Consider the following 26,635-nt stretch of genomic DNA (forward strand, 5'->3'; position numbering starts at 1 on the left):
AGCTTAGCTTAGCTTTAGTTCCCATCCTTGAAGCTGGGTACCAGGTGATGGACACCAGGCAGCCTCATCCAAAGATGCTATTATGAAAAGAGGGTAAGATTGGAAGTCAAGTTCTCCCAGCGAACTTTGGGCAAACCATTCTTCATCTCCCTGGGGCTCTAGAAAAAGATAATTTGGCTAGACTAAATTCCCTGCTAGGTCTAATATTGTACTATATAATACGTAAGGTAAAATAAATTTAAAGTATACCATTAGAGAGGTGGTTAGGTGACTCAGAGCACTGAGCCTGGAGTCAGGAAGATCCTGCTTCTGGCACTCACTAGCTGTCTGAATTTAGGCAAGTCACTCAACCTGTTTGCCTTAATCCATTAGAGAAGGAAATGGTAAACCACTCCAGGACTTTGCCAAGAAAATCCCATACAGGGTCGTGAAGAGTCAAATAGGACTTAATGACAACAAAACAACAATGTAACATAATGATGAAGAATAAATTTAAAGTATTGACAACCCTGTTTTATGAAACCCCAAATTGACCCTCGTCCTTGATGACTGGTCATCAAGAAACCTCCTGACTGACCCCTGTCATAAACTGAACAATAAATCACTCCAGATAGCATTCAAAGATATAACCAAATCTTAGGTACCCTTTTTGTTTTCTTAGTTCCTCCTATTTTATCTAGGTTACTCCCAGGCACCCTAACCTCTGGTTACAGCTTCTTTCCCAACCCTTTTTTCCTTCCTTTCCTGTGTACCCTAAAGTATACATAGGACCCTGAGTTCTACACTTCAGTGGAAATTCCCATTACTGACATATTTAACAAGACATTGGCCATTCCCAGAGCGGTGGGTGCTGTGTGGTGACTGTGATCATTATTTCCCTCTGCCTGATTAAAGACATTCTAACATAACTAACTCTATTAGTTTTGAGTTACTTTTCAGGTTGACAGTATAAAATATAATTCTCTAATATAATAAAAAATAATAGCTAGTAGGTATATAACATTTTATGGCTATATCCCATGATGAATAATACATTTGAAGTATAAAATAATTCTCTAATATAATAAGTAATAATAGTTGATATTTATACCTTGTAAAGTTTGCAAAACACTTTACAAAAATTATCTCATTTTATCCTCGCAACAACCTGGGAGGCAGATGTTATTGTTGTCCACATTTTATAAAAGATGAGAAAACTCAGGCAGGCTGATAGGTTAAGGGTCTTACTCAGATTACATAACTAGTAAATATCTGAGGCTGGATTTGAATTCAGATCTTTCCTGACTCCAGGCCATACTCTAACCACAGCTTTGTCTTAAACAAATTTGACTTAAAATTAATATGCTCTCTAATGGAGGAACTTAAGTATTCAATTAATGGTAATTTTGTTTTTCTTCTTAGATATTACAAAGGTTTTGATAGCCATCATTTGGGTAGCTCAGATCTCTTATAAAAACCATTTAAGGAAGATGAAATCGAGGTTTTCTTCGTATCCCAGTTAATGCCCCAGTAGTCAGTGGGGGAATTCAACATTAATCCATTGACCTACAACAGCACTAAAAGTTGAGATCCCTCTTTTCAAAAATAGAAGCCACACTACACAGACTTTAATGTGTTTGGAAAGGAAGTGTCTCTGGAATCTGGCTAATTCAATTCAAACATTTATGAAGCACCTGCCATGTGCAAATGGTCCATTTGGTCAACTTTTCTTTTGCTCTTTGTCCTCTCTTCCCCTCCACTTTTCTTCCAGTAGCTCCCAGTCCACCAATAATGAGGGCAACTTTGGTAGGAAAAGTTCCTTTTAAGTGGCAGTCTCAGGGGAGGTGGTAGGAAAAAGAAAACAGACTTTCCTTTCCCTTTTGTTTGGCCCTAGTAGGGAGGAGAACTGAAGAACAATGGAATGGTTGTCTATATAAGAGTTTCTGGTTATTCTTGGCCCTACTCGCTGGTGCTCCTCCTCCCTCTCCAGGCACCTCACTGCTGAGGAACAGCAACCAGGGACAGGGAGCGGAAACCATCCAATGAATAAGCCAAGACAGCAAAAAGTCAACTGTGAGTGTTTACTGGGCAAGTATTGCATGCATGAGTGGAGGGGAGAATGGCAAAATTATGGGCAGAGAGATTATGTTGATAAAGCTGGGAAGCCTTCCTGAGGTAATCTTGATTGGCATTTGAGAGGAATGAGAGAGAAAGTGCCCAACAGGGAGAGGGGGGTGATTCCAAGCATGCTGGCAGAAGGATGGATGAGAGCTGATGGCTCTAAATAAAGCATGCAGAGTGAGCTGCAGATCAAAACACATAATCTGGAAATCATTTCTAGTTGGGGAAATGCATTCGATGGATTTTCTTTTTGGTAACTGATTTGCCTTCTTAGATATTAGAATCTAAAATTGGAAGGGACTTGGGAGATCCTCTAGCCCATTGGCCCCTCCTTTTTCTCCCCCACCCCCATTTCTCATTTTATAGGTGAGAAAAATAAGGATCAGAGATATCAATGGATTTGCCCAAGGTTGCACAACTAGTAGGTAGCAGAGCTAAGATTCAAACCCGGGTCTTCTGACTCCAAATTCAGTCCACGTTATACTGTATCATGCTCCCTTTTTATTTAGGAATGTGGGGGGTTATCATCCAAGGTAGGAAAATGAAAACCTTGGAATCTTTATATCTACACTACTGAGAGTGAAACTGATTAGAAATTAAGTATTGTGGAAATTAATTAAATAAATTAAGTAATTAAGTAAATCGAGTAATGTGGAAATTCCCTTCTTGTCAACCTCCTCATATGAAAGAACCCCTTAATTTCTTTTGTGCCTTGGCCCCTCTTTTACAATCGGGGGAAGCCTATGGATTCCTTCTTAGAATTATATTTTTAAATGCTTAAAATAAATAGGATGACTAAAGAAATCAATTCTACTGAAATGCAGGTAACAAGATAGTTAATAATTCTAGTGATTCTACTTCCTGTTGCTGATGGTATAGAATTATTCTATTAAATGCTTCTCTTGGAAAAACAAGCCAAAAAAACAAAACTCCTGCAACCACAGAGAGGAGATACAAGGAACTTGTTGGGGGTGGTTTAAGCAAGCAACCATGCGACCTGACATTGTTTACAGAATTTATATCCAGATACTCAACCCAAAACTTGTTGTGAAGTCAAGTTCTCATGAGCCCAAACCAGATTAAAATCCAATTTGGAAATATTTAATAAAATAACAAACATAATAGAATATAGATAATGTTAATGCTTGGTTTCCTTAGTCAATATGGGGCTGGTAAGGATCTCATTTCTATTTGGGTTTGACCATTGTGGTAGGTGATTCCAAAATTCTGCTATGAATTAAGGGATCTGCTTCAGACTCCCCAGCCTACTAGTACTGGACCAATTCTTCCCCTGGCAAAGCAACACAAAAGGAAAGAAAAGGGCCTGAAATCCCTGAAATCTGGGACAGAAACCTTCTTTCCCTCTGGCAATGAAGACAAACAAGGTTAAGCATCAGCTTTGATAAGGGTTGTTGGTCCTCAATTTAGCTCTTTAGGTTGGTGTTCCCAGCATCTACACCCCTGCCTGGAGGTCCCGACAGCCTCCTCTGCCACCTCCTCCCTTTACCACTGGTTTGGCTCGTTCTCACCCCACATCAGACCTGGCTCTTGGCTGCTATTATGAAATATCTGATAAAGAAAGGCGATTCTGTACTGTTCAGCCTTTTTATGGAAGACGTAGGGGAAGGCTAAAAACCATCCTTATCAAATTCATAGATGACAGGAAACAAACAAGATGGTTAACACATTCAGTGATAGGATCAGGATTCAAAAGCATGCTGACAGACAGAAACCATGGGTGGAACCTGAGAAGATGAAACTTAATGGAGGCAAATGGAAGATCTCCCAGATGGGTTCAAGTACAGGATGGAGGAAATATGACTACATGATATGATAGTTTATGTAGACAGATCCCAGGGGAATTCCATGAAGTATCTGCTTCAGATGAGTCATTGGTGTGATGTTGTAGCCAACAATGTCCATTCATCTTAGGCTTCATTATCTGGAGTATTGTATTCAGGTCTGAATTTAGAAAGAATGTGAAAGAAGTAATTTGTGCAAAAATGTTAGAGAGCGTTGGACTAAAACGAAGAGGTTTGGATTTGAACCTTAAGTAGTGATGTGGCCTCTGGCACAGAGGCAGTACAACCCTGTGTTTCCATTTCCCTGCATCTTGAATAAAAAAAAAACAGTTTGGTCTAGGATTAGAAGTGGTGCAGTGGCTTGGAGTTCAAAACTCTTTGGAGTTCGAAAGATTACGGGTTCAGATTCTCTTGGACAATTATTAACAACACAACAGACATCACACTGAACCTCTCAAATCTTCCAATTCCTCACTTGTAAAATATAAAAATTGGGCTTGATGACTTTCTAATGGTTCTTTCAAGCTCTAAATATACGATCCTGTAATCTTAGAGTTCCCATCCAGTTCTTATCATTTATGAGGCTATGTACAAAGGCAAGAGCATTGATGAAGTGACTCAAGATGGTGAGAGGATTCAAAATTTTGCCATACAAAGATATGTTAAAGAAACTCAGGATGGTGAATGGATTCAAAGTCTTCCCATACAAGGATAGCTTGAAGAAATTGGGGAAGAGATGTAGAGGCAAATGAAGTGTCTTTGGATATTTGAAGGACTGTCATGTGGGAAAGAGAATACATTTATTCTACTTGGTCTCGAAGGACAAAATTAGAATCAATGGGTAGAATTTCCCAAGAGGCTTATTTGGCTCAATATCAAGAAAATATTTTACTAGTTAGAGCTGTCCACCAGCCAATTGGACTGTCTTAAGAGGTGGTTGGTTCACCATCACCAGATTATTGTAGAGCCATAATCAGCATGTAGCAACCAGAAGGCCAGGACTATAGGGTCCCAAAGCACAGACATCCAGGAGGGAAGCCCTCTCCTCAAATCAATTTACTTACCCAATAGGAAAACAACACTCCCCTCCCCATAGACACATGCACAAACATGGCCATGTCTCATCTCATGATCTTTAGACAACACATATTATCAATAGACCATCTGTCCTCCATGTTGTTATATCCCCCTCTTGAAGGCTGATGGAGGTAAGAGCTGTACATTCTCAATACTACTGTTAGCACCATTTGAACTCTGTACTTTGTACTCTGTAGACTCTACTTGCAACTCTCTGTCTCAAATGTTTTGCTTTGAGAAACAGTCCTGGACAGCTCTCAGAGTCTTTCAGCAGAGGTTTGATGGCATGTTGTCAGGATATTGAGAGTATATTTTTAAGAGTTCAGACTAGATAAACTAAAGTAAGGTAGCATTATGCAGCAAAGAAAGGTAATATATTTAGAGTCAGAAAACCTGGTTTTGAATCCTGTTTCTGTCATTTATAAGCTGTGTGACCTTGGACAAGTCATGGCCTCTTCATGCTTCATTTCTTCATCTGTAAAATAATGGAGTTGGATTAGGTGATCTCAGATGTCCCATCTTTAAATTGATAATTCTATGACTAGATGCATGGTTCTTAAACCACATGAACTGACAGGGACACTGAGGAATATCATAAATTGTGAAATCTTGAACTAATTACTGAATAAATAGAACTGTTAGGTATTTCAACAGAGACAGTAGGGCACTCTGAACCAAGAGAGTCTGGGAACCTCTGAACCAAGGATCTTCTAACTATTAAGATTTTATGATTCTATTCTAAGATATGGTCTGACAGTTAGATAAAATATTTTACTTTTCTGATAGTCTTTCACACTTAAAAAAAAGGTTCTTCAAGTGTGGCAACACTTGATAGTTTTTCTGGTACTCACACTATCTCAATTGATCCTCTCAACAATACTGTGAGGTAGACCTGAGGATCATTATTATCTTAATTCTTTAGAGTAGACAATTGAGGCATAAGAGAGTCTAAGTCAATGATTCCCAAAGTGGGCACCAGCGCCCCCTGGTGGGTGCTGCAGCGATCCAGGGAGGGCGGTGATGGCCACAGGTGCATTTGTGGGTGATGAATAACTGTAAGGGGGCGGTGATAGTATGTGACAGGGGGCGCTAAGTAATATTTTTTCTGGAAAGGGGGCGGTAGGCCAAAAAAGTTTGGGAACCATTGGTCTAAGTGGTGGAAACCAGGACTAAAACCGAGGTCTCAACATTTAGACCAATGCTCTTTTTACTACATCTCTACTATGCTAAAAATACCTCCCCAAAAGACTTGTCAAAATAATGGATCTGTAATGGGGGGATTTCAGGTATTGTTAAAAGAAATTCTATAGTTCAAGGAATACCCACCCATTTAGATTATAACATGTCAGCCACCATTCAATCAAAAGACTGACTCTTGGAATTATGTGTTTCTTTTGGAAGGGAGATCAAGATAGATAGAGATGAGAAGTGTCCAGGATTGTGATTCTTTCAATGTAAAGAACTCTTCAAATGGAAATTCCCTCCATTGATATAGATCAGTGATTTGTGTGCAACTTAAATTAAATCTATTGGAACACTGGTAGGGTTTGACCAGTCTCATAATGAATGCTCTTCATAGTCAAGACTTGAACCCACATCTTCCTGATCTACAAGACTGGCCCTCCATCTGCTCATTCCACATTTCCACTTTTAAATAGACAATGTATCCTGGAGTGGGAGTCAGAACACCTGATTTCTCATCTCAGATCTGACATTAACTATCCAAGTGACTATACCATAGAGCTAGAAGGGAACTTAGAGACCCTCTTGTCCAGCCTCTTCATTTTATAGCTCAAGTCACTTAATCTCTCTGAGCAGCCTTTTTTAAAAAATTTAAAAACCAGTAATAACAACTGCCTCTCTTATCATATTTATCAAAAAGATTCAGTGAAACATTATATAGTCGACTACTCTGCAAATTATGTTAATAAAATGCCAGGCTGAATCATCATTATCATAACCAACATCATTTTTGTTTTGTTACTATAGTCACCATTATTGTTGTTGCTTTCAGTCATTTCAGTCACGTTGTACTCTTTATGACCCTATTTGGGATTTTCTTGGCAAAGATACTGAAGTGGTTTGCCATTTCCTTCCCTAGCTCACTTTAGAGATGAGGAAACTAAGACAGCTGAGTTAAGTGACTTGCCCAGGGTCACACAAGTGCCTAAAGCCAGATTTAAACTCAGAAAGACAAGTCTTCCTAACTTGAGGTCTGGCATTCTATTTATTATACCATCTCACTGCCTATAGTCATTATCCATAAACAAAGAAGAAACAGTGGTTGAAAATTATAACAAGGTACATAGAAAAAATTCATGTGGGAAGAGATTGCAGGAAGAGAAATTGATTTTTTTCTTTCTCCCAAGTCCCTCATTCCTTTCGGTGAACGGTTGGGTCTCAATGGCCTAGGATTAATTGCAACTTAAAATGGGAAGAAAGAGGAAAATGGAATGAGCCACTAGGAAGCAGAGTGGCTCGTCAGTGGATGTCACTGTGGCTCCTCTTTGCAGGTGACCCGTGCTATAGCTGTGGAATGCTCTGAAGGCCCACCACAAGCCATGGAGGGCTCTGTGCTCAGCCCCACATCCTGGGAAAAGCGGCGGGCATGGTTGCAAAAGACCCACAACTGGCAGACACAGATCCTAGAGGAGGAGGCAGCAGCTGCTCTGCAAGATGTTCCGGACCCTGAGCCCCCCAACTTGGATGATGTCTTCTTGGAAGGTGAGGAAAAGTTAGGCTTCTAAAAAGACTTGACCATTAGAGTGGGCTCTTCTAGGTAAATAATGCAAGGTGCAGCTGGGCAGAGATGTAGCCAGCGTGGATTTGTTAGAACTTCATTTTGACCACTTTCAGAGGATTAAGAAGAGTTGAGGCATTGAGCAAAAGGCTGAAGTTATTTTGCCTTTAGATGATGCTTAATAGAAATGTTTGTTGAATGAATGAATGAATGGAAACAGAAGTAGAAGCAGAGAACCAGCCTTAAGAAATCAAACAATGGGGAGGAATTGTGAGGATATCAGAATGTTAGAGTTTATCTCTTAAAATACATATCATCCTGGAACTAATTTATTTTGACATGCCACGAAAAGAGCATTGTATTAGGAGTCAGAGGATTTGCGTTTTTCTTTTGTCCCTATGACAGAATTTTTTTGTGATCTTGGACAAATCCCTTTGTTTCTTTGGGGATGAACACTGCCCTACTTACCAGGGTAATGGCTTTCCTACATTGGGGATGGCTAACCTAAATAAAGAAGGTCATAACTTTTATTATACTCAATGTTAGTAGAAAATAAAAGTCTAGTAAGTGATATGTCACAGAAACTAAAATGAGTGGTTGTTGGTAATGAGTCAGGTAGAGGAAGGTAGGATGATAGTAAAGGGTGATGCTGTGATTCCAGTTTCCTTTAATTCGCCTGTGGACTTACTTTCTGTTTTCTTTAGAGTATCCCACAAATAAGATTGAAGACTGGCTACAGGATTGTGGGTAAGTACAGAACTATGACCAGTAGGAGGCAAGCCAAGGTAGAAGAGAGATGAGTGCCATAACTCTAGTCTAAACCTTTTTACCCTCTGGTTTTGAAGAGATAGTAGGAAAATGCAAAATCTAAGTGTGTGTGTGCTCCAGTTTTATGTTAGAGCTGTGGATTAGAACTATTGCCATCATAAAAAGAGCTACTATAAATATTTTTGTACATATGAATCATTTTCCTTTTTCTTTGGGATACAGACCTTGTAGTAATATTGATGAAGCAAAGGGTATATACATAGTTTCAAACTGATCTCCAAAATAGTTAGTTGGACCACTGAAGTTGGACAACTTCATCAATCATGTATTATTGTACCCATGTTTCCATATCCTCTCTACCTTTGTAATTTTCTTCTTCTGTCATATAAGCCAATTTGATAGTTGTAAGGCAACACCTCAAAGTTGCTTTAGTTTTTATTTCTCTAATTATTAGTGATTTTGAGCATTTTTCATATCAATATTGTTGGCTTTAGTTTCTTCTTCTGAAAACTGTCCATATTCTTTGATCATTTGTCAAGTGGAGAATGTCTTATTTTGTATAAATTTGGCACCATTCTCTATATATTTGAGAAATTAGATCTTAATCAGATAATTTTATTATAAATATTTCCCTACTTTCGTGTTTTCCTTCTAATTTTGGCTACATTGGTTTTATTTATACAAACACTTTTAAAAATTTAATATTATCAAAACTGTCCTTCAGAATCAAAGATTCTGATCATCTTTGTCTCTTGTTTGGGCATAAACTCTACCTTTATCCATAGATCTGATGAGTTTTTCCATGTGGAAATTTTTTCCAGTTATCCAATAAGTTTTGAAACCACCCAATTATTCGATCATGTAACTCACTATCCTTTCCTTAAGGAAGCATGAGATGTTGTCAAATGCATTGCTGAAATCAAATCAATCTAAATCTCTAGCTTCCCACTAATCTTCCAGTCTAATAAAACTGCCAAAAAGGAAATGAAGTTGGTTTTATGTGACCATGAAGCCATCCTGGATCATTGAGTTCACTACTTCTTTTTCAAGGACTAGTTCACCACCATATCTTTAATGTTATGTTGTGATTTTTTTCCAGGAATCAGTTGAGAGTCTACTCCTATTCTTTAGTGCCTATGTGATCTTAATCAAGCCACTTAAGTTCTATGAACCTCAGTTTCCTTATCAGTAAAATTAAAGGAATGGACACGATGATATCTAGTGCTTTCCAAATCAAAGTGCTTTCCAAATCAAAATCCTACATTCCAATGTCCTCTACATTCAGACATCTACTAGATGTGATGAGGGATATAAAGAAATATCATTCAACAAAGTCAATTTAACACTCATTCAGCATCTACTATGAGCAAAATATATAAAACAAGAAGTATTGGCGTATATTGTTGTTGTTTGGCCATTTCTGACTCTTTGTGATCTCCATCTGGTGTTTTCTTTGGAAAGATATTAGAGTGGTTAGCTATTTCCTGAGGGAACTGAGTCAAATAGGATTGAGTGATTTTCTCTCAAGGTCACACAGCTCTTAAGTGTCCGAGTCTAGCCTGGTACTCTGTGCCACCTTTCCATCCCAGACATATATTAGCACAAAGTATATAAGCGAGGTTCCTTCCTTAGGAGAAATGAACAACACCAGCCCACATGTGCTAAACAGTACGAAGTGAGAAGTAACACAGGTATCATGCCCAGTCTAAGACCTCACATAAATAAGCCTGAAGGCTGGATATAAGATAGATAATTGGCTTATTCATATTGTTCCATGAAGAAGGGAAAAGATAGATGCAGAGAAGCCAGGGAACAGTCTATTCTATTAGTTGAGGCAAGAGAAAAAACTCATCACTTCATTGGGAATCCAGAGCAAATACTCCTAGTTCTTCTTTGCATCTATCTGACTGTGTATTGATTCTCCCCTTCCTAAGGGCTGTGGTAGAATAACTGCTCAGGAAAGGTACTTGTTGGTAAATCACTGTATTAACTATTAATGGGAAAAGAAAACAAGGTAATAGGTTTGAGGATCTGGGAACCCTATTGCTATTGGTTTGGCTACTAAGCTAATCATTGATCAAGTCTGGAGATTGCTAGGCTGGCGGAAGCTGGAGGTCTTCACTCTCTCACTAACTCTGACCTGACCTGGCCACAGCCAAGCCAGGAAGGCTATTGATGTTGATGTTGATTGATGATCTATGTATTCTCAGCTCTACTATCAATGATGTTAATTGATCACTAGCTCTCTCTCAGTCAGGTACAGGTTACAGGTTCAGACCTACCTTCTTCCATCCTTCACCTCCCTCTGTCCCAGTTCTTGCTCTGAGCTTTGAGCTCTCAATCAGAGACCCCAACTGTTGTTCCTAGGGGGTCTTTATAGGGTGGAGCCAACCGATTTTTGCCCCTGGCTCACAGCACCTGGGAACATTCCAAATTCTCAACTGCCATCCCTGTCAGTCAAGGTGGCATCCATCTTATCCCAGATAACGATTTTAACAAGGACTTTGTAGCTGATCTTCAAAATAATAGGGAGCAACTGGATTTCTTTTTTTTTTCTTGGAGGGTGGGACAGAGTAGCAGTGGGATATGATATGATCAAATCTATGCTTTAGGAAAATCACTTTGACAGATGGATGGAGGTGGGGAGATTGGAAAGACTTAAAGAATGGAGCACACTATCACTAAAGTCCAGTCAAGAGATAATGGTCTGAACCAGAGTGATGGCTGTGTAAGTGAAGGAAAAGGGACATAATGAGAGATGCACAAGCTAAAATGAAAAGATATGGTAACAGGTTAGATATATGGGATAAGGAAGACACGGGATAATTCTGAGCTTGCAAACCTAGGATAATTGAGGAGATGGTGGTATTGCGAATATCAGGAAGCTAGGGAGAAGGAAGAATTTGCTGGGGATGACAAACTCTTATTTTGGACACTTCAAGTTTGAGATGCCTCTGGGACATCTAGTTAGAGCTGGTCAAAAGATAGTTGATGATGTGGGAACTCATGTAAGAAAGTAGAGCTAGAGACATAATTCTGGGATTTGTCTGCATAGAGTGTAATTAAACCCATGGGATGTGGCTATTAACTTAGGATACCTTCCTTCCATGAGGGACCATCTAGTTTTCCAGGAAAATTCTGTGATCTTTATGGTCAAGCAGCAAAACCTTGCATTTCTGCATTTCAGATCTTCTGAGGAAGGGTTTCCTGAGGAGCATGGCCTGTCCATCCATGGTGGTGAGTGCTGAATCTAGTCCCTACTTTGTTCTCTTTCCTGGACTGTGGATTGTGTCTATTTTTAAATTCTACCTTCTCTTGCAAATATTTGCCATCGATCACTGGAAGCTCAAGTAAGGTAATGTTGATAGTTTCCAGCATAGATCAACTGGGTCTTCTCTATGTACACATCGCTCATTTTCTAAATGATACCATACTGCATTATTGTCACTATTTAGTAGTCAATCAATCAATAAAAATTAATTAAGCGCTTACTAGGTATTAGGGATACAGAGAAGACAAAAGATAATCCTTCCTCTCAAGGAGTTTATGGTATATGTGATTGTTTGGGGAGTGAGTGGGGCAGGGGAAAGAGAATTTTAGTTACATGTGAGTGTGTGCAGTAGCGTATATTTAAACATGAATGTGTATGGATCTATGTTTCATCCTTGTGTGCAAATGCGCATACTTACTGAGTTTGTGTGTAGTTTTGCACATTAAGATTTTGTGTGCATTTATGTGTCATTGTATATACATGTACCCTATGACTTGGGAAAACAAGGCTCCCTTGCCTGAGATCTTCTTGGTTTCTCTGTTATGTCTAAGGATGTCCCAGCCATGGAGCCAGCTTTGATGATGACCTGACCTTGGGAGCAGAGGGTAAGAGCTAAAGAGCCTCTTCTGGGGTCTGAGGGAGGTTTATATAATATGAGATCTGGAGAGGGGGTTGGGGCAACTCTCTATTTTAGGTTGGGGGAGGCTACCTCCAACATTATGGAATCTGAAGGATGCAGAAAAGTTTCCAATTCAGAAATATGCATACACACATAACTTTCTGAAATTCTGCTATTAGAAATACATTCCTTTACATTCCATATATATCCCTTTAACTATTAAAATATACATGCATACATACACACATAGTATGTATGTGTGTATTGTTCTGGGAGATGTGGCATATTAATACATATTAATATTAATAGGGACTATAACCACAGAATCACAGATTACCTGACCTGGTAGAGACTTTAGGGTCCACTCATCTAAGACCTCAAATTATTTTTTTAACCCTTACCTTCCTTCTTGGAGTCAATGCTGTGTATTGGCTCCAAGGCAGAAGAGTGGTAAGGGCTAGGCATTGGGGGTTAAGTGACTTGCCCAGGGTCACACAACTAGGAAGTGTCTGAGACCAGATTTGAACCCAGGACCTCCCATCACTAGGCCTGGCTCTCAATCCAATGAGCCACCCATCTGCCCCCAGTTCTTCAATTTTAAAGTTGAGGAACCTGAGGAATAGCAAGGCAAAGTACCAGATACTTTTTCAGAGAAATTTTGGGGTTTGGCAACCTTAGGCAGTAAGAAAGAGGCACTAAGCCTCGAGAAGATGATCTATTGTTGATCAACTTCCCATTTCCCTATTTCTCTGGGGTTCTCTCTGATCATCGTTCTGACAACCTGAGACCAAGAATGCACCTAAGCTGAGCATTGTAGACATTTCAGTCTCTACAGACTTGGACTGAGACATACAAGACTGATTTATAGTCCCAACCCCAAGCATTCAAAGTAAGTCTGGTCCCATGCTCTGGTGACGATGATGGAATATATATTCCAGCTAGTTACTTTCTTTGCCCTGGAGATAAACTGATGTCATGAAGAGAACCCTGAACTAGAGTCATAGGGACCTGGGCTTAATTTCCAGTTATATTGACAAACTATATAATTGTGCCAATGCCCTGCTCCAAGTTTCTACCAGTCATATAACTAGAAGCAAATCACTAGGCCTTTCTGAGCCTCTGTCCCCTCATCTGTTACTGCTTTGTAAAAATATTAAATCAAAATGAGTCATAATCAGCACCCTCATCTTATTTATCCATAAACACATAACTAGGACTCGAACTGAGCTCTTCTACTTCTAAGAATTCCAGAGACCAGATGGGAAGACAGCTACCTTTGACCTCACATAAATGATTTCATTTTTTTGTGACTTCATTCATCTCTAAAATAAGTTTGTTCTGAATGATTTCTAGGGCCTTTTCAACTCTAACATTCTCAGATTCTGTGATTCCTTCCCCTGGAGAAGCGTACAAAGGTCAAGGCAACTTTTTCATCCATTGGCATTCTGGGAATGTCCTAGCACGAGGACCAACCTATGGATACAAGAGCATAGACAGATATTCTCATTAAATTTACATAAAAGGATAGAATAGAGATTCCCAAGGATGAGCAACAGGATCATGAAAGATGGTCCAGGCACCAGAGAAGGAAGGACTGGCTAGTCAGACTGAGACAAGATGGAAACTTTGACCATTCTTTTCTTTTTGTTGTTTTCCCTTCTTTCCTTCTCCTCCATCCTTCAGCAATTCTGTTAGCATCCAATGGCAAACTCCTTTCCAGGTGAGTGATGAAAGCTATTCTACGGAAACTGGATAAACAGTTTTCTGCCTGGGAAAACAGACCAGGTGGTCTCAGGATACTTCCTGTTGTCTTAGAGACTATCTGAATTACACATTCTCCATTTTACCCCTAGCTTGTTGATATAGGCCTCCACCTTCCACCCACAACATCCTCCCCTCCCAAATGCCTTCCTCACCCCCTCCTCCATGGGATTCATAAATACCAAATGATTCCCCATAACCCATCAGTCCAGGTTTGATGGTATCTTGTGGAGGAATGAGTCTGTTCAGAAGGGAATAAGATTAATTAATGGAGGATGAGATAACCAAAAGGAAGGAAGAAGGACATTTAGAAGGAATTGAGATGGTACCCAGATATGGAGCTGAAGTGCCCACAGTGGGAGATGAATATACCCAGAAGGGGAGCAGGGTGGCAATTAGATTGACACCACCATCACCACCACCACCATCATCCTTCAATCTTTCTGAGAACACTGGGTTGCAGTTAGCATGGATGATACTTCTTAGAAAAGAGGTTGACAACAATTCTAATTCTTTCAGGAATTTCCTGGAGACAACTAGGCCAGGGCATCTACTCAATCTTGGCTGTAGTATGGCATCTAGCAACATGACCAGTGGGACCAATAAGACAAGTTCAAGGTAGGAAATGTATGACTGACTGAGTGATCAGAACAAAACCATCAATCTATTTTGAGCCTCCTGTTTCCTTTTTTTAGTGTCCTTTTAGAGCATCTGCTTTCTGGGGCTCAGATAATCATCCATTAACTCACAAATGGGAATTAACATCGAATGAGTGATCAGAACTCATTTCCTGCCCTGGACCATATGTCTACAAAAGATACTGTCCAACTCTGAGTCCAATTTGAAAAGTAAACCCCTTTTGAATGTTAGTCTTGTTATTCTTGAGAAAGGAACCCTAAGATTTCAATATTGCAAGACTTCCTTGTGGATAACTGAGAGATGACTGGTTAGTAAATAGTCTTAATGATACCAGTAAAAACAAAGCAGATCAAAATAAATGTTTAGAGAAGTTTATTTAGTCTTTAAAGAGCATCCACACCTTACCATTTATGTAACCCTTAGCCAATATTACTAAGCCTTAGTTTCCTTATCTGAAAAAGGTAATGATTCCTGAAAAACTAAGGTGCAAATTCACATCCTAAGAATAATCAAAGAAAATTTGCAGATTGAACCTTTGGGCAAATAAAGCTTTAATTCCTAGCCGTAAGCAATTTGATGGTAGGGGTAGGAAGAGAAAGAACAAGGCTTGGATTTCAAAGTCATTTAAGATTTAGAAAATACTTTCTTCACAACGACCTTGTGAGGTAGGCAGTGAGATGATTTGCACACTGTCATATACCTAGGAAGTATAAGACTTGAGATGCAAAACCATGCCTGATTTTGAGTATAGCGATCTTTCTATCTCGCTTCCTTCCTTCCTTCCTTCCTTCCTTCCTTCCTTCCTTCCTTCCTTCCTTCTTTCCTTCCTTCCTTCCTTCCTCCTTTCCTCCCTTCCCTCCTTCCTTTCTGTCATGCTTGAGACACTGTGATTGAATTCTATTGCATAATCTGCCCTCACTAAGCCCATCTTTCTCCACAGCATCTCAGAGATTCTGGACAAAGTCCGGGAGGATGCAGAGGATATCCTCTTCAGTCTAGGCTTTGCCCAAGATGATCATAGAGCCACAGCTCGGATTCCTGCCCGCTTCTTCACCACCCCCTCCCAGGCAAAGGGCATTGATTTCCAGGTCTTCCTGAAAGCTCAGGTGCAAAGGATAGAGATGGAGGACCCCTGCTTGATGCTGGCCAGTAAGTGTCATTGAAGGTCAATCTGCCCCCCTACTGCCAGGGCTGAATGCTCTAAGCCTTAGGCAGTCTTTCCTTGACCATACGTTCCAATGTCTTTAGCTGGATTGTTGAAGATCTGATCATAATCTAGGATCTAAGCCAATTTCTTATTTTATAAATAAGGAAAGTGAGGGGGTGGTAGTAACATGATCCCCCTTACTTTCATATAAGTAGTAAGTAGTAGAGATGGGATTTGAACCTAACTCTTCTGCCTCTAAATCCTGTACATTTTTCCATGATACCACAGCAGTATTTCTGGATGCAATTTAGGACTGTTTCATCTGAATCTGTGATCAGGAAAAATAGAACAGTCATTGCAGATTGGAGGGAGTTACAATGGATGGAGGCAATTGAATGATACAGTAGTTAGAGCACTGGGCTTAGCATCAGAACGTAGAACTTGGGACAACTGACGGAAGTTATAGAGAAGTAAATATCAGCTCAAAAAGAAAATTTCTCTAACAATCAAAGCTGTCCAAAAGTGTAATGGGCTCCCTCAGGAACAGGTGAATTTCCCATTAATAGAGATTTCAAACAGTGGGTTGAATGGGAGAACTTGTTGGGGCCATTATGTAGGAAGTTGTTCTTATATAAATACAGATTGGACTGGATAGTCCCTAGATACCCTGTTGACTCTGAGATTCTCGGAATCCCAAATCCAGCCAGCAGTCCAAATCCAGGAAGGATCAGGAGTCCCTTCCCTGGTTTCTTTTCATTTCTGAAAGGTTTCAAAGGGGATTTCAGAAGATCTGAAAGTTATCCAAAAGTTTCCAAAGGGATCCCAGAATCATAGATTCGGAATCATAGTTCAGCACCATGTTCACCTCTTTTCCTTAATGTTCTCACAGGTCGGTTTAAGCAAGTACAAACATTGGCCACAACTGCTGATGCCTTTTTCTGCCTCTACTCCTATGTGTCCAAGACCCCAGTCCAGAAGTTCATGCCATCTCAATTGTTCTGGCCCAGTGCTGCTGATGCACCACTCATTAGGATCCTTTCCCCAGAATCTGAGGCCCAATCCCCTGTGGAGCGTCTTCGGAGAGCTGTATCCAAGATGTGCCTGTATACAACCCCTCGGGATGGACCATCTCCACCCCATGCTCCAACCCAAAGAAATAGTCTGGATCAAGTGGTGTGGGAGGTGATGGACAGGGTGAGAGAAGATAAACTTGCTCTCCAGGTAGAGCCAAGTGGAAAAGTTGCCCCAGACCTCTCCTCCAGAGAAGAGACATCACATTTTCAAACTGAGGAACTTATCCCTGAGCCTTGCCATTGCAGAGATGCAAGGAAGACTAAACTTGTGAACTATGGGGATCTGGAAGAAGAAAGAGACACTAAATGGGATAGCACTTACATCTCCAACCAGCCCCCTGCAGGATTCACTCCACATATCTGGAAGGCATCTACTCCACAGACCTTCTACTGTACAAACACTGAGATAGCAAAGCCACAGAGCAGACGGGATCTGGAGTGGAGAGCAGAGGCAAAGGAGCAGATGACTTGGGTTACAGAGAGAGAACTGTGGGACCTGAAAGTCAAAGAGGAGACACATTTAAGCAAGGAACAGCACGCCAGTAGCACTCTGGAGCTTTGCAAGAGTCTGAGGTGTCCTGAAAGGACAAGGGTTCAAGCAAGAAGGCGACTATTCCAGAGGAACTACCAAGGTATCAAGGGGAGGAGAGTCAGCCCCTTGGAACAGGCCACCACTGAGGAAGAGTTGGGGAAGAACTCAGTGGGATCAGCTTTGCCCCAAACAATACCCCAGAGGTTCACTGAACAGCAACGGGACTCCTTAGATTTGGAGGAGGTGAGTATAGAATACTGGGGGGAAAAAGACCATGAGTCTTTGCTCTAGGATTGAGGGATGATTTGTTGAGTGAGATGGCAGAAATGGAACCTAAATATATTTAAGGCAAACGTGAACCTGATTGCCTCCTCTCTGAAATGAGAACCCCAATCCCAACAAGCAACCTATATCCTGAGCCCCTTGGAAAAGATCTAGGAGGGGAAAAACATGTTTTGCATATAAGAAGCTTTCTAGGACAGATTGTGGAATTTCTAACCTCATTTCTGTCCCTGTAGAGAATTCCCAACCAGTACTAGGATTCTGCTAAAAAAATGCCCAATCTGTTGACTCTAAAAGTCAGCCATGCCATGTGCACATGGTTTTGTATGTACTACATGTTTTAACAACAACAAAAAAAAAAGTCTAAAAACCTACATCACATTATTGTAGTTCTGTGTCCTGTTGCAAATGAGTTCAGTCTATTTGGCCGGGGCTAGACAAAAGCTCTTAGGATGCCTATTGCTCTGCACTCCACAGCCAACTTTACCTACTACAGTTCCTAATAGGGCTTTTCATGTTTCTTGGCAACAGGTGTATAGCAACAGTGATGAAGAAGGAAGCCACTGGATCCGTGAACCTGAGTGTCCTTGCTCACTATCTCTTGCCACCTCTAGGTGGAAGTCCAGGAGTAAGTATTCTTCTGGAGAAATATTCTGGTCCCTAGATTGGAAGAGCCATGAGGACTAATCTCCTTGCTTCCAGACTTTTTTGATAACCCCGACTTGGGGAACCAAAGGACATTTCCATACTTTGGAATCATGCCTTTCTGATACCATTACTCAAAGGCCCCTTCTTGAAACTACAATTTTGAGGGCATTCCCCGCCCCTTTCCCATAACTTCTCTATCCTGAAAAAGCTCCTCAGGTTGGGTGTCTTCAAAACAACAAAAACAAGAGAACTGATGAGGACACACATTCTTTCTAAATGCCAATAGCAAACATAGGACCAACTTTGTCTAGTTTAGGAGTTCATTGTTTATTTGAGCTGTCTTTGATATGGATGTCTCTGTCTACCTTCAACCTAGTCCCTTCTCTCTGTGGTTGCCTATGAAATTTATATTCCCTCTCCAGTTCCCCCCATCTCCTACTTACAACCTACACTGAAATGCCCCGGTGTTCTCATTCTGGCCATTAAGGAAGCAGTAAAGCAATCCACCCTGAGAAGTGAAGGGAGTGGACTAGACATTTATTCTTCTTCCTACTCTAAATGTATGATCCTATCATCACATCCCCATGAAGTCTTTTCTTTAAATTAAATACCTCCTAGTTCTGTTAACCACATGCCATGGCTTTGAGGCCCCTCACCAACCCAAATACTCTCCTCTAAATGTCCTCAAATTTGTCATTATCCTTTCTAAAACAAAGGGTTCTGAACTGGGCTAGATATGTTCTGACTAAGGCAAAAAATTGCCCCTCTCACTCTGGACACCATCCCTCTGTTAATGCAAGATGTGTTAGGTTTCTGGGGTGCTAATTCATATTGTTGACTCATGTTGAACTGGAAGTCTACTTGGAGTTTTAGAGATAATTGCTCTAATTATTGCCAGGCCAGCCTTCTTCATCTTGCATTCACCAAGTGAATTTAAGTTCAGGATTTAAATTTTTCCAATGAAATGTTCATCTTGACTTTGTCATTTATTTAAGTTATTATACATTTAAATCATATTATTCATTTAAGTCATGTCTCCTAATTCTGGACTTCAATTCTAAACTCACTTTCCTTTGCCTTCTACCTCAATCTCTGAGATCTTTCCATCTCTTTTTTTAATCTAGGACCCTGAACCCCTTCAGTCTAGTCTCTCCAATTCCTTGCTTTCACCTATTACCCACCAATTCTCTCCAGTCATCATTAACAACAAGTTGCTTGTTTACATGGAAGGTAAATATTTGCACCAGAGAAATCCAAACCTGCTATCAAAGGTTTTCTACCCACTTTGTGCACTTTGTGCAAACCCCTATACTACAGAGAAAGAATTATGAAAGTGGGGCGACCTCCATGATAGCTGAAAATAGCAAATTATCTTAACCTAAGTTTTATGTCTATCTGTGCCAAAGTGACATAGAAATAAGGTGAAGATAATTTGCTGTTTGGGGTGACCTATAGTAATATAAATCATAGTGTCTCTCTCTCTCCCTGTCCCCCCCCCCCTCTCTCCTTCCATCTGGGAGCATTCCACCTGGTGTTTGGTTGTTGTCACTGGTGTAGAAAGCAAGCCTTTGGCATTTTACTGTCCATACATCTTCTCTAAGTAATAAAGCAAATGGAACCCTAAAAAATACTCACATATATATATATACACACATATATATATATACATGTACACTCAAATACACATATGTATCTGGATGGTTTATACATGTATATATAATTGACATACCTATATATACACATACATACATACATACATACATACATGGAGGGGAGAGAGAGAGAGAGAGAGAGAGAGAGAGAGAGAGAGAGAGAGAGAGAGAGAGAGAAAGTCTGGATGGGCCCATGATTTAATGTAGGGTAGGACAATCCTAAAATGGAACCTCATTTGAACCTAGAGCTTCCTAGTAGCCAGACTGGGCCCTCTATGCATACTACCCTCAGTCTGCCTCTTTGGTATTTATTATAGGATGGTTTTGATAGCTTCTGTGTAAATAAACAAAGAACTAGTTGCTAATGGTGATTAGAGATAAGTGCTAAGAGTCACCTTAGTGGCTAATTGTAAGTATTAAACTAATTAGCCTGAAGAAACCCAGGGTCCCTAACTAAATAACAGATGAAAAGAACACAGAAATTCAGATAGGAGGCAGAGAAAAGCAATGGAAGGAAGAGAGAGTCGTGGGAATCTGATTGAAATCAGGGACCAAGGAGACATCTACAGCCTGAGGAGCCAAGATGAAATTGTCAGATGTTCAGATGTGAATACTGGACTTGGGTCCAAAAAATCCATCCAACAAATACAGAATGGAGAAGGATAAGTTCACAAACATTCAAATAGGGGGGAAATCACTGAAGGGTCTTGGAGACTGCAAAATAAATCTGAATCAACAATATGACGCAACAGCCCTGAAAGTTAAGGTGACAAACTGAATTAACAAAGACTCGAGGAAGTATATTCTACCCTAACTAGACTACACCTGGAGTTTCGTGTCCATTTTGGCATTCCTACATTTTGAAAAGAACATTGACATACTGGAATATGTCAGGATTTTGCCCGCAAAGACATCATATGAGATACAGACAGAGGCAGCTTGGAATAATAGGTAGATGGCCAGCTTTGAAGTCTGGAAGATCTGAGTTCGACTACTTCTGATACATGTGGATTATATGATCCTAAGCAATTTATACTCTCAGAATCCCAGGTAACTTGTTAAGACTGTATAGAAATTACAGAAAAGTTCTCCGTGGAGGGAGTTTCCTTGCTGGGAGATCCCCCCGCAGCTGAAGGCACAGGTCTGCCTTTAAATTCTTTAGAAAGCATTCTAAAGAGGAATAGAAAGGGTTGGGGAATTCTTTGGACTGTCTGATATCACTGTCATTCTTTTACATCCCTTAACCCACTTCATGGAGTAGTGGAAAGAATATGAATGTTTGGCGTCAACAGGTCGGTGCTCTAGTGTGCTCCTCTCTCGTTGGGCAATACATTCATCTTTATGATCCTCAGTTTCCTTTTCTATAAAATGAGGGGGTTAGATTGAGTGACTTCTAAGGTTTCTTCTAGCTCCTGTAATCTGTGAATCTGATGCTCCATAACAAGGCAAATCATTTTGAATTGATTACATATCTCAAAGTGTTCAACTGCTATTTCCCCACCAGGTGTCAGACTTGTAATAGTAAATGCTAAATCAGCTTTTCACGAGGTCCAGGACGCAGGAGCTCTGAGCTGAGCTAATGAGTGACAAAAGGTCTTTCCTAATCCTTGTGCAGAACTGAGGGCGCCAGTCACTCCAAAGGGCAGTGCTTCCTTTTCCCATCCCCAGCCTCCATTTATTCTTCTACCCTAGGATATAGGTTAGGTTATAGCCAAAGAAAGGAAGAGGATAATCTCAAGGAAGTTGGGTTCTAATTAGAGCATGTGGGATTGTGGCTGAACTCTCTTGAAATAAAATAATTTGGTTTTAAAAGGAACAACAGAGGCACATGATGGAGTATCCTCCCGCTGGATATCTTGGAAGAATGGAAGGCAATGTGGTCCATTAATTAGTGTAGGAGTAAAAATGAATAAATACTCCTAATGTTTTAATATATATATACATATATAATTTAATAATAAACAAGAAGAGGAGGAAAAGAAAAAGGATTCTTTCAGTAAAGTGAGCAAAGCAAGCCCAAAACTCACACCTACAGCACTTTACCAAAGCAAAGCACAAGCTCCCAAAAAAAAAAGAGCCCCATAGAGTGGGTCTCTGCCAGATTTATCTCCCAAACATCAAATGAGGATGTAACTTAAAAGGATTCTGGGAATGTAACTCAGGTGTGGCAAATTTTCTACCTGCTCAATAGGATGTTGGACTTGGAGTCAGGGAGGCATGGCTTCAGATCCCACCTTGAACACTTGCTGGTTATGTAATCCTGAGCAAGTCACATGCCTTCTCTGTGCCTCAGTTTCCTCATCTGTAAAATGATTCCAAAGTCCCTTCTTGCTCTAAAGCTGTGACCTTTTGTCAATAAGAGCTTCCCCTGGGGAAAAATTTATTGAAGTCAGAAGACCACAATTCTAGTGCTGACTACCACACACTGCCTGTGTGGACTTTGTAGATAGCTTTCCATCTCTGAACTTGAGCTGCCTTCTCTGTAAAATAAGAGAGTTGGGTGGCATGATCATTAGGGACTCTTCAAGCTCAAGCATTCTCCATATGATCCTGTGACTGTGCTCTGGCAGAGTCCTACTCTGAAAGAAGAGGACAGGTAGGATGATGGCTCCTGATCCTTAACCCTTCTCTTCCTCCTATTCTCACAACCTTTTCAGCCTAATGAGTCTGTAGGAAGGCAAATGGTTCTAAAGACAACTCTATACTGGCAGGGATAAAGGGCCTATTATAAATATACAAGACTGTTATTCTTTCTGTGCCATCAAAGGCAGAGCTAAGTAAAATGGGTTTTCTAATCAATGAAAAACAATCCCACCTCTGCCTCTTGAGGCCTGCAATTATCTCCCTTGGGTTCATGATGTCACTGCACAGCTGTGCACATACTTCTAGCTATGTGGCCCGTGTGTTGTTGGGGAGAAGAGGGGAGAGGGGGAGGTTCTGACAACTACTTTTAGGGCCATCTCATCCATCCCAATCGATCCAAACTCAGGTGACACATCTCCCCAGTACCCTTTCTTCCTAATCGTAGTGGTCCTTCCTCTACCCCTTTCCCTTCTCTGAGGGACCCTTTCCAAGCATCTGGGAAACAGCAAATACTTGTTGATGGACCATTCTGGAGCTCCTTCACACTCACACATCACACTCCCCCTCTATCTAAGGAATTCCATTCTTTGGAAAGCCTTTGCCTTCAGGAAAAACAGGATAGAGCCAGTCTCTAACAACATTCAAGATAAGTTGCCATCCAGACTCTACAGGAAGTCCTCCAATAATGAGAAATGCATCATCCAATGAGCCCATTCCACTTTTGGACAGGTATAATTCTTTGGGAGTTTCTCTTTCAAGTGGACATTTTCCTCTCTGCAGTTTCCACCTATCTCTGGTCCATGGCCAAACAAAACAAGTCTAAATCACCTTTGGATACTTGGAGGAACCATATTTGAGACTCATCCAACCCCTAAAGTCAACTTTTGATGCTCTATGTAGCCAAGGGGAAACAGAGCATGATTGCCATCCCCTAACAGTGGATGGTCTCAAAATGTTTTTGTAGCTCTGTGATACATCACAATAACTGTTACTAGACACATTTAGACACCATTTGTCTGAGTTAAGACTGAAAGCATCTCTAAACAAAGACTAAAAATAAGTAGGTCTTGGACAGGACAGGCAAAGCATCACAGGATTAATTCCGACCCCCTCCTGGAAAAGCTATAGCTGGAGAATCATGGGATAAAAGAGACTGACTTACTTCCTCTATCTTTTTATCTGTAAAGATAATGGGGTTGGAGGAGGTAATCTCCAAGTTCCATTCAGCTCTGCCTGTCTAGCATGCTCTGGGGACTTCTTGTTTGTTGGTCCTTTCTAGACTATCTTCCAAGATTTATCAGGTATGTGGTCTGTACCATCGCCTGTCTGCTTCTGTTGAGTCACTCCAAGCTCTCCTCCCTTTGGGTCATCTGTGTGTTGGCTATTGTATACATAAGTGATGCTTCTTATTCAATATCTGACATTGAGCTAGAGTGAGTTGGACAGACTCTATCCACCGCTCCTCATGTAACAACAGCAATAACAATACTCGATCTACTTTATTCACATATATTACTCAAATGAGATGGTACATATGAAGTACTTTGCAATTATTAAAGCTCTTTTATATGGGATATTTTAGCTATTATTATTATAACTCCATTCGAGACTTATAACAGTCCTTTGAGAGAAGGGTTATTAACCCCATTTTACAAACAAGGAAACTCAAGCTCAGATTCAAACCAGGCAAAGTCTGCCTCTATGCTGTACCTCAAGTAGACCACATCTACAATACACTTTGGGACTAGAACCAAGGATTGCATTTTACATAATTATGCCTTGGATGGTATATATTTGAATATATGGAACCACTTCACAGGATTCATTATTTGTACTAATTGGGACCCTGGGTATATTGTGTTCTTTTCTGAATTTCACCCTTTAGGAAAGACATTCCAAAGCAGGAGCATATCCAGAAAAGGCAGCCAAGATAGTGAAAGGCTTCTTGTTCATCCCACGTGAGGACAGGTTGAAAGAACTGTGTGTAGCCTGGAGAAGAAAATAGGGTAGAAAGGAAGATCTGCTCAAAGAGCTGGCATGTGACAGCAGGATTTGATTTTTCCTGCTTTGCCCTGGCAGGCAGAACTAGGAGCCATGGGAAGAAATGAAAAAGGGGAAAATTTGGGGTTGATGGAGTGAGAACTCCCTGGTAATCACAGCTCTTTGAAAGTGGAACATGTTTCTTCAAGTGATGGTGGATTATCCTTCACTTGATGTGTTTAAACAAAGGCCGGACGATCACTTTGGGGGAATACTGTAGGGGAGATCTCTTTTCAGGTGAGGTTTGGACTGGATATTCCTTTACAGTTCTAAAATTCTCTAGTCCTCTACAGGTTAAGTAACTTGTTTAGCACGCAGAATTTGTAAATGGTGCAGCCAGGATCATTCTATGATTTCAGGGAATTTCCCCAGTCTATAAAATGGAAGAACAGGATTGGATGACATTTAAGGTCATTCATGATTCTGATGATCTGAATCCAAACCCAGCACCATTTCTATTAGTCCATATAGGCCTGTGGAAGACACAGAAGCAAACTGGCCCATATTGATTCAAACTCATGACTTCTGTCTCTCTAAACCAATGAGCTATGTGGTCAATATTAAGCCTGTGCCTTCCTTCTAGGCAGAACCCTCTGGAAGCCCGTGGTGTCTCTTTATACACAGACACTTGTGCTGAGAGGTAAAAATAGCTCTGACCTTTAGGGAATTTTCTAGGTGAACACCAAGGCAAGAAAGGAAAGTGGAAAAGGAAAGGATTTGAAAAGCTTTTTGAAGCAGGGCATTACTGATGTCTAAGAACAAAAACTGTTGAATTATAAAAGTGGCTAGAACAATGGAATTCTTTTGTGATGGGTAATATTGACAATAATAAAAACTTAGAATCCTCATCTAGGTAGATAGGTGGTATAGAGAATAAAGCCCTGGCCTTAGAATGAGGAAGAACTGCGTTCAAATTTAGCCTCAGATACTTTCTAGCAGCATGATCCTGCACAATTTGCCTCAGTTCATCATCAATAAATTGAAAGCATGCCAGAGAAAGAAGTAGCAAACCATTCCAATATTTTTGCTGTGAAAACTCCAAAAGGGATCATGACGAGTCAGTTGGGACTAAAAAAACGACTAAACTATAACAAATCCTCATCTGTAAAATGAGATTTGACTTTCAGGCTCTAACGTGCTAATGGTTTGTACTTCAGTGACCCTACAGTCAGAAGGAATTCTTATGGAGGATGTCTTAACTACTCCTTTAATCCCAGTTGCTTATAGTACCTCTTTATCTCCACTACAGGCTTTCTCCTTCACACCAGCAGCACCCACTCTGACAGCAGTGGCTTCGTGGAGGAACAACTCCTTCCACCCGAGTCATTTGTCAACTGAGAAGATTCTCTAGGGATTCTAATCCCTAGCTCCAGGGGACCTCATTCCACCTGCTATGAACATACCATGGCCCAAGGGCAAGCAGTAGGTATCTGAACAGAGGTTCACTTCTCAGGTTCCACTCCTTGCCTAAGACATGAGGGAAAGTTGGAAAGACTGATTATACCTCCAAGTACCATGCTCAATTTCTGAATTTAGGGACTGGGGGAACCAATAAAGGGGTGGGAAAAGAGTCTTCAGCTTCAGGCATCAACTACAACGAGAAAAATCTGCAAAGAAATTGTGTCAAAGAAGAAGGGGACCAATCCATGAATCCATCTTGAGGACACAAGTTCCATTTGATTCTACTCATGTGGATGTTCAAATACTATCCCTTTCTGTCATCCCACTGTGGACATTGTACACAGAAATGACCCTAGGCAGGAAGAGAATTAGCTCTGGAAGCTTTAGCCCAAGCTCAGTTCCTACCTGAGATTGTCTAGGCCAGAAACCCCTGATGCCTAACACAGTCAGATCTAGGAGAACATAGAAGAAGCATTTGTTCAAAGATGAAGCTGTTCCCG

General features: G+C 40.6%; 1 protein-coding gene across 1 annotated transcript; it reads left to right on the forward strand.

Moving 5' to 3' along the window:
- The first annotated feature begins 7,540 nt into the window (after nucleotides 1-7,540).
- Nucleotides 7,541-26,072, forward strand: TESPA1 (thymocyte expressed, positive selection associated 1). Its single transcript, XM_044679234.1, has 10 exons — nucleotides 7,541-7,703; nucleotides 8,424-8,466; nucleotides 11,675-11,724; nucleotides 12,310-12,363; nucleotides 14,061-14,097; nucleotides 14,658-14,756; nucleotides 15,718-15,926; nucleotides 16,814-17,772; nucleotides 18,343-18,439; nucleotides 25,984-26,072. Exons 1-10 carry the CDS (start codon nucleotides 7,541-7,543, stop codon nucleotides 26,070-26,072), a joined length of 1,800 nt encoding a protein of 599 aa, XP_044535169.1.
- The last annotated feature ends 563 nt before the right edge of the window (nucleotides 26,073-26,635 follow it).

This window comes from Gracilinanus agilis, chromosome 5 (assembly GCF_016433145.1).
Source record: "Gracilinanus agilis isolate LMUSP501 chromosome 5, AgileGrace, whole genome shotgun sequence".
In the NCBI taxonomy this organism is placed as follows: domain Eukaryota; kingdom Metazoa; phylum Chordata; class Mammalia; order Didelphimorphia; family Didelphidae; genus Gracilinanus; species Gracilinanus agilis.